This window comes from Miniopterus schreibersii (genome assembly GCF_964146895.1).
Source record: "Miniopterus schreibersii genome assembly, chromosome: 11".
NCBI classification, from domain to species: Eukaryota; Metazoa; Chordata; class Mammalia; order Chiroptera; family Miniopteridae; genus Miniopterus; species Miniopterus schreibersii.
This window is the reverse complement of record NC_138111.1, coordinates 67,662,396-67,678,026: the sequence shown is the minus strand read 5'-3', so window position 1 is coordinate 67,678,026 and position 15,631 is coordinate 67,662,396. Positions and strand designations below refer to the sequence as shown.

Here is a 15,631-nt window from a genome sequence, read left to right as displayed (position 1 = left end):
TTTTCTATTTGTTCTATTTAGTTTTTTTTCCTTTTTACCTCATTTTCTACCTTTGTTTGGATCAAATGAATATTTTGTATGATTCTATTTAACCTCCTTTGTTGTTTTAGTAGCCATTATTCTTTGTTGTTTATTTTAGTGGATGCTTTAGGGTAATAGTATACATCTTTAACTCATCTCAATCTAACTTCAAGTAGTACACTATGTGTACTACTTTACACATAGTGGAAGAAAGTTATGACAATGCATTTTCATTTCTCCATTCTAAGATTTTTGTGTTATTTCTGTCATACATATGTAGAAAGTTTACTTCTATACATATTATAAACTGCACAATACATGGTGCTATGGGGAATTGTGTCCCCACAGAAAACTCATATATTGAATCTCTAACCCCCAATAAGACTATATGTGGATATAGGTCCTATAAGGAGGTAATTAAGGTTAAATGAGGTCATAAGGATAGAGCTTTGATAGAATAAGACTAGTTTCCTTATAAGAGAAACCAAAGTGCTTTCTCCCTCTCTCTCTCTGCCCTGTGGGAACACAGTGAGAAAGTGAGTGTCTGAAAGCCAGGAAGAGAGCCCTAACCAGAACCTAACCACACAGGAACCCTAATCTTGGACTTCCAGCCTCCAGAATTGTGAGGAAATAGATTTCCATTCTCTTATTTTTTTCAGTCCTCACCTGAGGATATTTTTTCCATTGCTTTTCAGAGAGAGTGCAAGGGAGGGAGGGAGAGAGAGCGAAACATCGATGTGAGACACGACTGGTTGCCTCCCACACTACGCTCCGACAGTGGGGTGGGGAGCAAACCCACAACTCAGGTATGTGCCCTTGACTGGGAATCAAACCTGTGACCCTTCGGTGCATGAGCTGATGTTCTAACCATTAAGCCATACTGGCCAGGGCAAGATTTCCATTCTTTAAGCTATTCAACCTATGGTATTTTGTTATGGCGACTCCAGTTAACTAATGTACATAGTTATTAGTGTGATTTACATTTTCTATAGTTAACAAATAATTATTTTTTAGAGATTTAAATAATGAGAAAATTACATCTAACTTTGTAGTCATTTCTGGTGGACTTCATTCATTGTGTAGGTCTAGGCTTCTGTCTGGTAAAGATATCATTTGATATTTCTTATAGTAAAGATCTTTTCTATGTCTGGGATGTCCATTCTGTAAAGATATTTTGCTGGGTAAAAATTCTTCATTGATAGGGTATTTTTTTGTTTCTTGTTTTTTAGTACTTTAAGAAAGTTGCTCCACTGTCTCCTAGATTCCATTATTTATGATGAGAAATCTGACGTGATTTCTATCTTTTTGGTAATGTGTCTTTTGGAGGGACACCCTTAAAATTTATTTTTCTCATGGTTGTAAGCAATTTTATTGTATTGTGTGTATGGTGTAGTTTTCTGCATAGTTCTTATGTTTGGGATTTGTTTAGTTTTTTTATTCTGAAGTTTATAATTTTTATCAAATTTGAAAATTTACTTCTTTAAATATTCTTTCAGTCCATCCCATTTAGGGAGTCCAGTTGCATGTATAGTTATCAACTTAATATTGCTTCACACATTGTTGCTATGTTGTTTTAATTTTCTGCTGATTCACTTCAGAGAGTTTCCTTTGCAATATCTCTGAGTTTTGCAATGCTTAGTTCATTAATCTCATTGTGTTATTTCACACACTGTAGTTTTCATCCCTAGAAGTTTGATTTGCATTTTTTTAATTTTCCAACTTTTCATTAAATATGCTTAATATTTCCTCTATCTTCTCGGATATGGAATACAGTCATAATAACTGTTGTCAATTTTCCTGTTTATTAATTCTATGATCAGTTCCATTTCTAAGGTAAATATGTGAAATGAATGCTATAAATTAAAATACAATGATTAAAACCACTACTTAATCTTGTGAACCTGCCGTGGGTAATAGAAGGAAGTTTGGATACTTCTGGGGCATCAATATTTACCTTCACTATGTACAATTTTTCTTTTAAAACGTGCTTGCTTTTAGTTTGTTAAATGCATTAGTGCCAGTATCTGGGATTCTGGAAATAAATTTATTTTTACCTTAAGACAGTGCAGAGTACTAAGGTTCTGGTGTCAGACTACCAAACCTGGTAGTCTGTCGTCTTAACTCTGTGCCCTTGCAAATATTACTTAACATTTTTAAACCTTGGTTTTAAATGACTAGTTAGATGTCTACATAATATATAATCCTGGCTTATCACTAATTTTGTGCATGGGTGACTTAACTTGCCACAGTTATTTATTTATTTAAATCCTCACCTGAGGATATTTTTTCCATTGCTTTTCAGAGAGTGGGAGAGAGAGAGGGGAAGAGAAACATCACTGTGAGAGACACACCGACTGGTTGCCTCACACTCGAGCACTGATCAGGGCCAGGGAGTGAGCCTGCAACCCAGGTACGTGTCCTTGGCAGGAGTTGAACCTGGGACCCTTCGGTCCACAGGCTGATGCTGTAAACACAGAGCCAAGTTGGCTAAGGCCACAGGTTGTTTTTTTGTGTGTGTGTGTTTTTAAATATATCTTTATTGATCAGAGAGAGGAAAGGAGAAGGATAGAGAGATAGAAACATCAATGACTCATCATTGATCAGCTGCCTCCTGCATGCCCCCAGCTGGGGATTGAGCCCACAACCAGGGCATGTGCCCTGACCGGGAATCCAACCCGGATCACCTGGATCCTAGCTCCTAGGTCGATGCTCAACCGCTGAGCCACGCCCAGCCGGGCAGGCCACAGTTTTTTGTTGTTGTATTTTTTTAAATATACGTTTCAAAATAGTAAGAGTATTTTATTTATGCATACACCACACTGGCCTGTATTTCAGGTGGCATTATAAGAAACTAAAAAATTAAACTTGCCTTTTCAGGGACAAAGAGTATGGGGGCTTCTTGTAACCTGCTCAGGCTCCATCTGCTCTGTACTTGGTGTCTGAGCTCGATCCTCTGGAGAGGTTTCTCCAGAAAAACAGATGGGAGAGGGCTGGAGGTAAGTAAAAATGCCACTTCCAAACTTTTAAAAATTTTGAGTTCTGAGTTTCTAAATGCTTTGTTCTACAAGTCATTTCTCTGTTCTTATAAACATTTTCTCGAAGCATAATATACAGGGTTCTCCCCCCAAAATGGGACACGATTTAACAGCTGATAGCTCTTACGTTCTGAAAATGAAATGTATTTTAATAAACACTGCCTTTATAATTATTCAAAGCGTGTAAACGTTTTTCTGGGACAGCCTGTATTTACTTTTAACCTCACTTTACAAGCAATTATTGCAGTGCTCTGGGACACAAGTCATGAAGGGCTCTCCTTCCCGGGCTGTGATTTAAACCTCCTCTTCGGAGGGCCCAACGGCCTCGGGCAGGGAGCTAGGGAAGGCGGTGTTCACGAGGCGATGAAATCGGAGGCATTTCACATGCTCCGACAGACCGTTTTAAAAGTCTCCTGTGAGTATCTGGCACTGAGGTTTCTTTTATACTCAGATACTATCGTGTCTGTCATTGCACGGCCTGGGCCAGGAAACCTGTCACCGGAGTGAAAACAACGATAAAGGGAAGCCTCGCGTGGGGCAGAACTACCTGTGGGAAACCCTGCTCCCGAGAGGGAGCTCCCGGGAGAGCCACAGGCGGCGCGTACCGGCCCGGGGGCACCTCTCCAGCTTCCCCAGCTCCTGCGAACGCTGGGGGTCTGCAGGCTGTGTTCCAAGTTAAAGGTATCATCGCGCTTAAGCTGGGGAAGCAGGTGATCACTTCCAAAGCTCGGTATCTACTCCCGGGGACAAAGTGCAGCGACGCGACCGACTTCTCCGCGCGGACAGTGGCGCCGCTCGCTCCTCTCCCGCGGCTCCGGCGGCCGAGCTCCCGACCGGCCGGCCCACCTTCCGGCCGCAGCACCGCGGGCGGGCGCTAACCGCCCAGAGAGGCGCCCGATTCCTCGGGAGGCCCGACCACGGGGACGGCACTGGGCCTCCTCAGGGTGGCCAGGGCCGGGGCAAGGCCGCCTTGGGGTGACGGGACCCGGGGGACAAGATGGGCCTCTTGAGGTGACCGGACGCCAGAACTGGAAAGGGCTTCCTCAGGGTGACCACCTCCCGGTGACGGGCCTCCTCGGTGTGACCGGATCCAGAGACAAGACGCGGCCTCTTCGCGGCAACTGGATCCGGGGCAGAAAAGGGTCTCCTCGGGGTGACTGGATCTGGGTACAAACGGGCCTTGCTGGGGTGACTGGACCCGACAACAGGGACGGGCTTCCTTGGGATGACTGCTCCCGGGAGGAGATGGGGACGGGGACAGGGCCGCCTGACTGGTCTCTGGGACAGGGATGGGGACGCAGCCGCCTCCATGGGAGATCCCAGGCGCCGCGCAGGCCCGGCGTCGCCGCGGGTGCCCGGGCGCCCTTCCCGGGCCCGCACGCCCAGCTCTCCTCCCCCGGCTGTGCTCCTCCGCCAGGCGCGCGGCCGCCTCGGCCCCCAAACTCGGGGCCCGCCCCGCAGGCCTCGGCCCCGCCCCTTCCGCCGGCCGCGTACGTCAGCTCGCCTCGCCCCGCCCCGCCCCCGCCCCGCCCCGCCCCGCCGCCGCCGCCTGCCCGCCCGCCCGCGAGAGGCCGCCTCTGCCTGGCCTGGGCCTGGAGCGGCGCACGGCGCAGTCCCTCCCCGCCATGGCCCTGGGAGGCGGCAGCACATGGCGGCCGCAGCGGCCATGAGCACGCCCGCGGCCCGCCCCGGCCCCCCCTAGAGCCCGCCGCCGCCCGGCCGCGCCACGGCCCCGCCGCCCCCGGCCCCGCCGCCCGCGGCCCCGCCGCCCCGCCGCCCCGCGCCCGCCGCCGCCGCCATGGGCGTGCAGGGCTTCCAGGACTACATCGAGAAGCACTGCCCGAGCGCCGTGGTGCCGGTGGAGCTGCAGAAGCTGGCCCGGGGCAGCCTGGTGGGCGGCGGGCGGCAGCGGCCCCCGCACACTCCGCTGCGCCTGCTGGTGGACGCCGACAACTGCCTGCACCGCCTCTACGGTGGCTTCTACACCGACTGGGTGAGCGGCGGCCAGTGGAACCACATGCTCGGCTACCTGGCCGCGCTGGCCAAGGCCTGCTTCGGCGGCAACATCGAGCTCTTCGTCTTCTTCAACGGCGCTCTCGAGAAGGCGCGGCTGCACGAGTGGGTCAAGCGGCAGGGCAACGAGCGCCAGACGGCGCAGCAGATCGTCAGCCATGTCCAGAACAAGGGCACCCCGCCGCCCAAGGTCTGGTTCCTGCCGCCGGTCTGCATGGCGCACTGCATCCGCCTGGCGCTCATCCGCTTCCACGTCAAGGTGCGGCCGGCCGGCGGGCGCGGCGGGAGCCGGGGTCCGGACTGGGCGGCGGTCCGGGCGGCCTGGGGCCGGTTGGGCCGGGGTTTGGGCCTGGGCCGGGGTCCGACTGGGTTCTGGGAGACCCTGGGCGGAGCCTGCCGGGGCCTGGGGGGTCCGGGGGTGGGGGCGGCGCTGAGACCGCAGGTCGGCGGGATTTCGGAGTCAGGGGACACCAGGGTCAGAGTGTGCTGGGGCCGGGGTCAGGGAGGTCGGGGGCTCGAGGTCAGGATGGGCCAGGGTCGCTCGAGCCCGGGGGTCAGGGTTGAGGTGTGGGCCGCAGGCGCCCCTCGTCCCTTCCCGTCCGCCGGGCCGCAAGATGGACGCTCCTCCTGGAACCCGGCTGGCGGCTGCGAGTGCCCGGGGGTCCTGCTGCCCAGGCGGTTCGAGACCCTCGGGACCAGCGGGTAGGTGCAGACCAGGCTTGCAGGGTGCAGCGCCCCTCTCTTGGATACCCCGGAGTGCTCCCCCAACTGTTTGAGGCAGGCTCACTAGCCTGAACTTGGACGAGGTACCTGTTTCCGAATAGCAGTGCTTGGACAGCAACAGGTTTTTCGTGGGGGCAGGTGGGCTAGATGGCGGCGAGAAGGGGTCCCCAGCAGTGGGGGTGGGTGGAAACTGCCAGGAGCTGTCACCGTGTCTCAGCCAGGCAGTGACCTGGATAAGGCCTGCGGAATTGGCCCGCCTCGAGGACCCAGGGCTGTGCCCGGGTTCCCCGTAAGATGACAGTTGTAGAGAAGTCTGATTTTTGTGTTAGATTTCAAAGTATAGTAACATTTGACACGATGAAATTTTATCAGTTCTGTGATTTAGAGTCTGTGTGAACAAAGTCTCGGGTTCTGTGTGTCCGCTGTGAAAGTAGTTCCCAGTCAGGAAACAGCGTGTGAATCAGTTTCCAGCACCGACTTCTCTGCGCGGTGGGGACTCCGCCACTTTGGGCCGAGCACCCAGGTAATTAGAGCTTGGCTGTGGCTGCCCTGCGGTCCCTTTGGCAGAGGGCGCCTGGCTGAACCTGGGCCTGGAGAACTTCAGGACCAGCACCGAGTGCAGAGATAACATGCAAATCACTGACTTCACTTGAATTTTGCTTTCTTTTTCACCGTTTTTCTTTAAAGTTTTTTGTGTGGGCTGTGTTGGTTTTCTGGTTCTTGTTCCTCTGTCTTCCAGTTTGTTTTCCCTTCCTTTATTTCTCCTTGAAACTGTTCGAAGCCCAAAGTTTGTGAAATTCAAACTCTTCCTGACTGTCCCTTACTGCCTTAGCTGAGATGGTGGTGGTTAAGCCGAAAGTGATAGCGGAAGTCCCACCCCGATCCTGTTGCAATTGGTGACAGGGTTTCTAAGCCTGCGGTCGAAGTTGCTGGCAGAACAGCTATTGGCCTGTGAGCAGGGCATCGAGGTAGCAGTGTTTCTCTCTGGGGAAGTTCGGGTGAGAGCGAGGGGCTGCTGCTGGCGTCTTCTGCTCTGGAGCCTGAGCTCTCGGAGAAGTAAGGCAAGATCCCCAGAGGTGGTCCATACCTCTAGGAGATGTCATAGAATGTGAAGAGTTTTGTCTTGTTCAGAGATGGAAACTACTACTGGAAAGACGGCATGAACTTCCTAATCAAGTGACTTTCAAAAGAACACTATAAATTTTAGGATTTAAATCAGTGTGATGGTCCCTGCTAATGTCTCGCTTACCTACTAGGCACTCAGAATTTTGACCAATGTGTGAATAAGTGTGTGGAAACAAAATTTAAACTAGATTTGAGATCATTTCTTCCGCTTAGGTTTATGGATAGAAGATAATTTTGTCTGTAATTATTTTGCTTTGGATAAACTTTTAACTTCTATAGAATCATAGTGTAGTGTTAATGGCACAGATTAAATAGTAATGACCATATTACCTGGTGGTCACCTATCTGGCAGCTTCACCTTTTTGGAAAATGCCTAAGAAATTTAGCTACTAGAAATTTCTCAGCAACCAAAGGAGAGGTCAGGAAGTTTGGGGACAGTGACCCAAAAAGAAAAAAAAAGTTATCTCTTTCCTCGTTGAAGGATCAAGTTCTCTTCCTCATAGACTCTCCTCTCCTTTTCAGATGTAATTCTAATAAACTTAGTTATCTGTTTCTGAACTCATCTTGAGAAAGGGTGCAGAGGGAAGTCGGCCAGAGGCAGGAGCACCATTAATAGCAAGAAGTGACACTTCACAAGGGAGAAGATTAAAAAAACTTTAAAAAGACATAATTTTGGGGCTACTTAGAAAAACAGCTCTATGTACTTCATTAGCTCCTAAGGGGTTGGTACAATATTAATAAGGATGATTTTGAGTCAGAAGAATTTATGTTCAGCATTCTCTAAGGGAGTGAAGCAGTGAGTGCTATTTTTCAAAGATACCCATTAAAATGGTTAAGTAAATTAATACCACGATGACATATTACTGCATACCTGTTAGAAGGGCTGAAATAAACAACACCAACAATACCAAGTGCTGACAGAAACGCTGAGCAGCTGGAATTGTTCCACATGGCTGGTGGGAATGCAGGAGGGCACTGCCACCCTGGAGAACAATTAAGTGATTTCTTATAGAATTGAACATACATTTACCATAGCAATCCTACGTCTGTGTATTTACCTAATGAAAATTTTGTTCACACAAAAACCATATATGAATGTTCATAGTAGTTTTACTTATATTAGCCCAAACTTGAAACAACCAAAATATCCTTTAATAGATCTATCCTTTAATAGATGTCATACGTCTGTACTGTGCAGTACTAGTTAGCAATAAAACGGGAGGAAGTATTGGTACATGCAACAACTTGGGTGAATCTTTAAGGTGTTTTGTTGAGTGAAAGAAGCCAGGCTCAAAAGATAACACTCTATTTTTATGGCATTCTCTTAAGGATAGACTGTAGTGATGGGCGCAGATCAGTGGTTGCCAGTGGGGAAGAGCAAGGGAGGGTGTGAATACAAAGGGACAGCAGGAGGGAGCTTTTGGGGTGATGGAATTGTTCTGTAGTGGCAATATTTTAAAGTCATAGAACTATACATCAAAAATAAATAAAAAGTAAATTTTACTGTGCGATAATTAGTACTTTTCAAAAAAAGTTATATAAAAATTAACAAATTGACATGAACACCTATGTGTAATGCTGGGCATATGAGGTATTTCTCCTATAAAAATATACTATCTTATTGGTCTTTAGGCTTCTGTAAAAGGGAAGAAAGATTTTAATTTCCTGTCAGCTTTGCTTAGAGAAATCTTTTTTGACTTAGAAGAGTATGTCTGATTAAGTACAATTATTGCTGTAAAGAAATACAGTAATAATTGTATTTCTTTAGCCATTAGAAATTGTTCAGGTCACTAAACTGCCTGGCCTGATTTTGGCTTCTGCTAGTTACTGGGAGCATTTCCTCTTCTGTGTCTTGAGTCATCGTAACCTTTGGCACTTAGTGAGGAACTGATGTTTATTTAAAAATCTTAGTGGCATTAAATCCTTGGAGGTTTCCTAAATGTTCCTGTCACAAGACTTGTGTCAGTGTGTGGGTTTATGATGAAGTTCTTCAGATCTCGTCCTGAATCAGTGCTCTGGTGTATTTACTTAGATCTTACATAAAGCAGTGCTCATGTTTTAAGTCAGCAGAAGAATGTGAGATTCTACTGTGGCCTGAGGCTTTGGAATGATCTCTTTTTCTGTGTAGTTGATGGAGGTAGGAGGACTAACTTGTAGGGTGCCAGGCCTTTGGTAGGTACTCTCTCACAGCACCTCATTTAACCCTCAACATTTTGTTACCCCATTTTATATGGGAAGAAGTGGGCTTGCTGATTGACACCTGGAATAGGTAACCAGTAACCTCTTCAAGAGGGAAATGCCCTGCTGAAATCAAGGTTCATTTTTATTGTGTAAGAATGCTTTGGGGATGTGCCTACCTGCAGTTCACTTTCAGGTCAGATTTGATAGCAAAATGCCCCTACTGCTTTTTTCAGTTAGAATAGGAATGGCACAGTTCCTACCAGTGAGACACTGAAAACTTGCAATATACCCTATTCTTAAACACCTCTAGTTGATCAGGGAATACTTAGGCTTCAAAGTTGACAGTGTTGTAACTCAAACCAGTCATCCATTTAAAATATTTACTTCCCAGTGTACCAGTTCTGTGACTGGCTTATTTCCTTAGCCTGATGTCTTCAAGGTTCATCCATGTTGTAAAATTGTGTTAAATTTCATTTTGTTTTTAAGGTTTAATAATACTCCATTGTGTGGATGGCTCACATTTGGTTTATCCACCTAGCCCTCCACAGATGCTTGAGCTGCTTTCCCTTTTGACTGTTGTGAATAATGAGTAGTGCTGCTGTGAACATGGGTGTACAAAATCTGTTCAGGTGTCTGCTTTCAGTTCTTTTGGATGTATACCCAGAAGGGGAATTGTGGGTCAGTTGGTAGTTTTATGTTTATAAAGTTAATGTTTTTATGTTTATAATTTCTCAAGGAATCACCATACTGGTTTTCACAGCAGCTGCCTACATATATTTTATATATTATATAATGTATTATCACAATGTAGTTTTAATTTTTTAAGGTTAATGTGATGTCACAATATATTATTCAGGACTTTGGGTTTTTGTAAGTATGTAAAAAAATCTTTCCATGTCTATACTTACAGTTCTAATTCATTTTAATGCCTGCATAGAATTCCATAAGTTATCCAACCCTTTCAAATTATATGCACACATACTAGGTTGCTAACACCCTAGAGTCATCCTTAGCATTTCATCATCCCATCCTGCTAGGCCCTACAATGTGTCGTGTCAGTTCTAGCCCAGCAGTCCCTCCCTTACCCTTTTCATCATTTCTAATAACCCCAACACCTGAACTTACCAAATATACCCAAAAGGTCTAACAGGTGCTTTGCAAACCCATTGGTGGGTTGTGACATCAAATTATTGGGTGTTTACTAGCAATTAGAAAAAAATGATAAAGAATAAAATAGAACAAAAAGTAGAATGCAAGACATATACTAAGGGTAAGTACCACTTCATTAAACCATGTCTTACTATGGGGAGTAGTCAGAATTGCCTCTGGATCTGACTGGGCTCCCACACCTGGTGTCTCACCAGTGAACCTCATTTCTGATGGGTCACTCTCCTGCCAATGACTTGAACAAACCATTAATCTAAACCCCTTATTCAGGCTTTTAGACCCTCCTGCAGTCTGAACCCATTTCACTTTCCTTCATGTTTCACAGTTCTTTTACTGTACTTTTTAAATGCTCCCAAACTGCTCACTGTTTCCCCAAGAAATATCCAACTTCCCAACTTCTGCTTATGTTGCTCCCTTTTGTCTAACTACCCTATTTTTGCTTGTCAGTATTTTACTCATACTTGAAGGCCCATCTCAAATGCCAGCTTCCTTCACAGAGTCTCTTCTCATGTTCCCAAAGATGGACCAGGGACACACATGGAGCTCATCTGTATTTGCAGTGGTAGTTCCTGCAGTCTGCTTTCTCACACTACCTGCATATGTATCTCCCCCACTAACTCTATGCTGCTTGAGGCCAGGAATTGATTTTACTCTTTGTATCTCCGATATGTTTAGTGTAGGCACTCAACTTTTAAATCAAATATTTGCTTTGTTCTGTTTACATAGCCAGGCAAATTATTTTCTTTTAACACCTGGATCAATGGCCATTATGTAAGATTGTTTCTTACCTTAAATTTCTTATACCGTGTTTTCTAACTGGCTCCCAGTGATGACTTATCCTCCCTTTAGCAAACATTGAAGGCCTGCTATTGGCCAGGCATGAGTGACTATAGTAGGAAAGAAGGACTCCTTCTTTTAAGGAGCTTAGTCTAGTGGGGGCAGGGGACTCATTTATATCATTTTTCTATATCATCATTTGGAACTTCCTTTGATGCCATAGGACAATCTCTTTAGTCGTTGAAGACCAGTGAGTGGTTCTCTCGGGTTTGGGGGTGGTTTTGACAATGTCTAGGAACATTTTTAGTATTCACAACTTGAGGACATCTGTCTGGTGGACAGAGGCCCAGGATGCTGCTGAATATCCTATAATGCACAGAACAATCCCACAGCAAAGAAGTATCCATCCCCAAGTATCTGTAGTGTCTCAGAGGCTAGGATATCCTGGTGTGAACAAATCAAAGAATTCTAAAGTTTGGGCCTTTAGCAAAGCCGTATAACTGTTTGAAATAGAGGTTTCTAAGTATACCAGCAAGAGGAGTAATCAAAAATACAACTTAGTTTTCTAAATTAAAATATGCGCATATACATACCCCATTTCTAAAATGTTTCTAGACCTACATTGCTCTTTCCTTTTGTTTTTGTACAGTGGGGATTTATACAGTGGAAAGAAACTAATTAGCACACGCTACACATTCCAGCCTCAGTAAGCCAAATATCATGTAATATGAAGAGGAAGTTATTTATTTTATTAAAAAATTTTTGAGATATTACATTACTGTTATATGAGATATAACATTGACATTACATTACTTTCAGGTGTACAACATAATGATTCAATATATGTATATATTGTGAAATGATCAGCACAATAAGTCTAGTTAACACTTCACATAGTTATAAAAATTTTTTTCTTTTGATGAGAACTTTTGTTGTTGTTTGTTTTAGAGAGGAAAGGAGAGGGAGAAAGAAAGAACATTGATATGAGAGAGAAACATCTATCAGTTGCCTGTCGTACACACGCTGACTGGGGATTGAACCCAAAACCTAGGTATGTGTCCTGGTTAGGAATCAGACCTGCAACCCTTTGGTGCACAGGACGATGCCCAACCAACTGAGGCACCCAGTCAGGGCTTATGATGAAAACTTTTAAGATCTCTCTAAACAACTTTCAAATATATAATACCGTACTATTAATGTTAACGTTAGTTGCCATGCTCTACATTACATCCCCAAGACTTACTTTATACTGGAAATTTGTACCTTTTGAACACCTTCACCTATTTTGCCCACCCCTCACCCTGCAGAGGAGATTCTTTAGAATTTTAATTTCCACTGGCTTTATAAACAAAATTAAAAAAATAAAACAATTAGACATAAAGGAATCAGTTTAGATAAAAATATTCTAAAATTCTCCAAATATCTCTATATAGCTGGCATCATTTGTTTTATTTTTAATTATGCTTATGTTTTCTGTAGTAAGTCCTTTGATGACCTTGCCTGTTACCTGTTTCTTAGAGCATTATCTGTGTAGTAGGTCTTTACAATACATGTGATAAATGGATACGTAAACCAGTTCCAGCCTCACCAGCTATCAGTCCCCTTGTGCAAGGCAGTATTATGGCAGAAAGATGGTAGAACGTTTGTGGTCAAACCCAGTGAAGTCAATTTCACTGATAAGTAGTCTCAGCCTGGCCACCTGCCACTTTAAAGGCATTATCTTTGAATAAGCCCTTTATGCTTCTTAATCTTGGAGCTGTATTGAAGACATAAGAGTTAACTGCTTAGGGAAGTTGGCTGAATTTAGCCATCTTCTCTTCCTTGTTTTACCTAGTTCTATCAACATTGTTTCTAGGCATCTTAGGGCCAGTATAGAGTTGAACTTGATACACTGAATTATCTGCAAAGGTGACTAGTTAAGGTGCAGTAGTTAAGGATCTGTGATCTAGAAATGCTATCCTTTTGTGCCCCAGTCATTTGGCTTTTCCTGCTTGTCTCTGTTAATGAATTGGCTGCTTTGGAAAGACTGAACCTACCATGCTATTGGTGTTTTGCCAATTAGTGTAGAAAAGTATAGAGGAAGGTGTGTTGCTGGTGGGTTGACTTTTGTAGGTCTACAGTGCATTGTTCATCTCAGCAGCAGGACTGCCAACCAGTCGAGATGGGGGCCACCTCACTGCACTGCTTGGAAAAGTGCAAGCACTGTGGTGTTTTATTCACCTGCACCTATGTGAGTCACAAAATATTTCAATAAAGAGTTTGCAAGATGTTACCATCTTGAAATAAATTGTATCCATCTGAGATTCATTTTCCTGAATTCTGGAACTTAAATTTTACTGTATTGTATTTTGGAATTAGGTTTTTAACAATATTATTGCTAGGAGTTAGCTGAGTTATGAAATTAATATAGTAGGCTAAATAGACACTGAATACAAATAATATAGGTGTTCTATTCTTTTACCATTTTTATGTTTTACTTTTAAAGTTTATAAAGTTTAATTTGCATTTCTTTTATGACATCCACTGTCTCATTATTATTATTTTCTTAATCCTTACTGGAGGATATTTTTTCCATTGACTTTTTTTTTTTTTTAAGAGGGGGTGGGAACTTTCACATGGGAGAGAGACATCAGTTGGCTGCCTCCCCATACTTGCCCCAAAAGGGGGTGGGGATCAAGCCTGCAACCAAGGTATGTGCCCTTGGCTGGGAATTGAACCGAGACTCTTCACCCTTCAGTCTGTGGGCCTACGCTTAACCACTGAACCAAACCAGCCAGGGCTTATTAATTTTTTTTAGCAGAGAAAGAAAACAATTTTATTATTGAATAAGTATTGAACTCATACTACAATCACATTACAGACAATCTGCTAAAGAGATTGCAAAGGAAAAGAGAAATCTCACCCTTTTATATAGCCTGGCAGATACAGTCCATTACATACATGCCAATGTCATTATCCAAAGGAAAAATAAAACTTCTATCTTTTGACAAGTTGGATATTAAATCATGGAGTCCAGCATCTGAGTTCCTGAGAAGATGGGGAGAGTGGGTGTCACTCTTCATTATTATAAATTTTTTTAAAAAATATATCTTTATTGGTTTCAGAAAGAGGAAGGGCGAGAGAGAGAGAGAGAGACATCAATGATGAGAGAGTCATTGATCAGCTGCAGCCTGCAACCCGGGCATGTGCCCTGACCAGGAATCGAACCCTGATCTCCTGGATCCGAGGTCGATGCTCAACCGCTGAGCCATGCCCAGCTGGGCTATTATACATTTTTATTTTTTAAATTGTGGTAAACTGCTCTAGCTACTGCGGCTCAGTTGGTTGAACATCGTCTCATGCACTGAAAGGCTGTCTGTTCGATTCCCTGTCAGGGCACATACCCAGGTTGTGGGTTCGATCCCTAGTCAGGATACATATAGTTTCTCTCTTACACTGATGTTCCTCTCTCTCTCTCCCTCTCTTTTTCTCTCCCCTTCTCCCTTTCCCTCTCTCTCAAAAAAAAATCAATAAAAAATATATTTAAAAAAAATTGTGCTTAACTATACATAACAAAATTTTTACCATATTAGACATTGATAAGTGTATAGTTCAGTGGAAATTAAGTTCATGCACACTGTTGTGCAACTATCACCACCATTCATCTCCAGAACTTATCTTTTCAAACTGAAACCCTGTGCCCATTAAACACTAATTCTCTGTTCCTCCTCCCCCAGACCCTTGCACCCACTGTTCTACTCTCTGTCTCTGAGAATCTGATGACTCTGGGTCCCTCATATGAGGGGAACCACACAGTATTTGTCCTTTGTGACTGGCTTATTTCACTGAGCATAATGTACTCAAAGTTCATCCATGTGCTCACATGTGTCAGAATTTCCTTTTAAAGGCTGGATAATATTCTCTTGAATGTATGTACTACGCTTTGCTTATCTGTTGCTTTTACCTTTTGGCTATTATGAATAATATTGCTATGAAAATGGGTGTGCAAATGTCTGAGTTCTTGCTTTCGATTCTTTTGGGTATATACCCAGAAATGTCCTCTTATGTTTAGGTTGACATATTTTTTAAATCTGATAGCTGGCTGGAGGATGTGTCACATTATTCCTTGAGCTGGTGTAAAATTATTCTAAAGAAAAACCGCAGCCCTAGCTAGTTTGGCTCAGTGATTAGAGCGTCTGCCTACGGACTGAAGGGTCCCTGGCTTGATTCCAGCCAAGAGCACGAACCTTGGTTACAGGCTCAGTCCCCAGTCCCTCTCAGGGCACATGCAGGAGACAAACCAATCAATGCCTCTCACATCTGTTTTTCTCTCTCTCCCTTCCACTCTCTGAAAAGCAATGGAAAACACATCCTTGGTTGAGGAGAAAAAGAAGAACCGTATACAGTATTTTTTCTTTGTGTCAGAAAATCTATATATGACAGCTCAGTATTTCAGGTCCTGTGTGAAATGTATGAAGAAGCAGATCCCTTTTCACATAACTTACTTAAAAATAAATAGTAGCTGACATTTATCAAGCGATTTTTATTTATGAATGATTTGAGCTGTTTACATATAGTAACTCATTTAATCACGACAGCTACCCTATGAG

General features: G+C 44.2%; 1 protein-coding gene across 3 annotated transcripts in view; it reads left to right on the top strand.

The window, feature by feature from the left end:
- The first annotated feature begins 4,809 nt into the window (after positions 1-4,809).
- FAM120A (family with sequence similarity 120 member A) overlaps positions 4,810-15,631 on the top strand; it is a 95,776-nt gene continuing 84,954 nt past the window's right edge. For all 3 annotated transcript variants that reach the window (XM_081151972.1, XM_081151971.1, XM_081151970.1), the window contains exon 1: positions 4,810-5,328. In XM_081151972.1, coding sequence (XP_081008098.1) covers positions 4,855-5,328 — 474 coding nt within the window. In that variant the 5' untranslated portion in view covers positions 4,810-4,854. The remainder of the gene's footprint in view (positions 5,329-15,631) is intronic.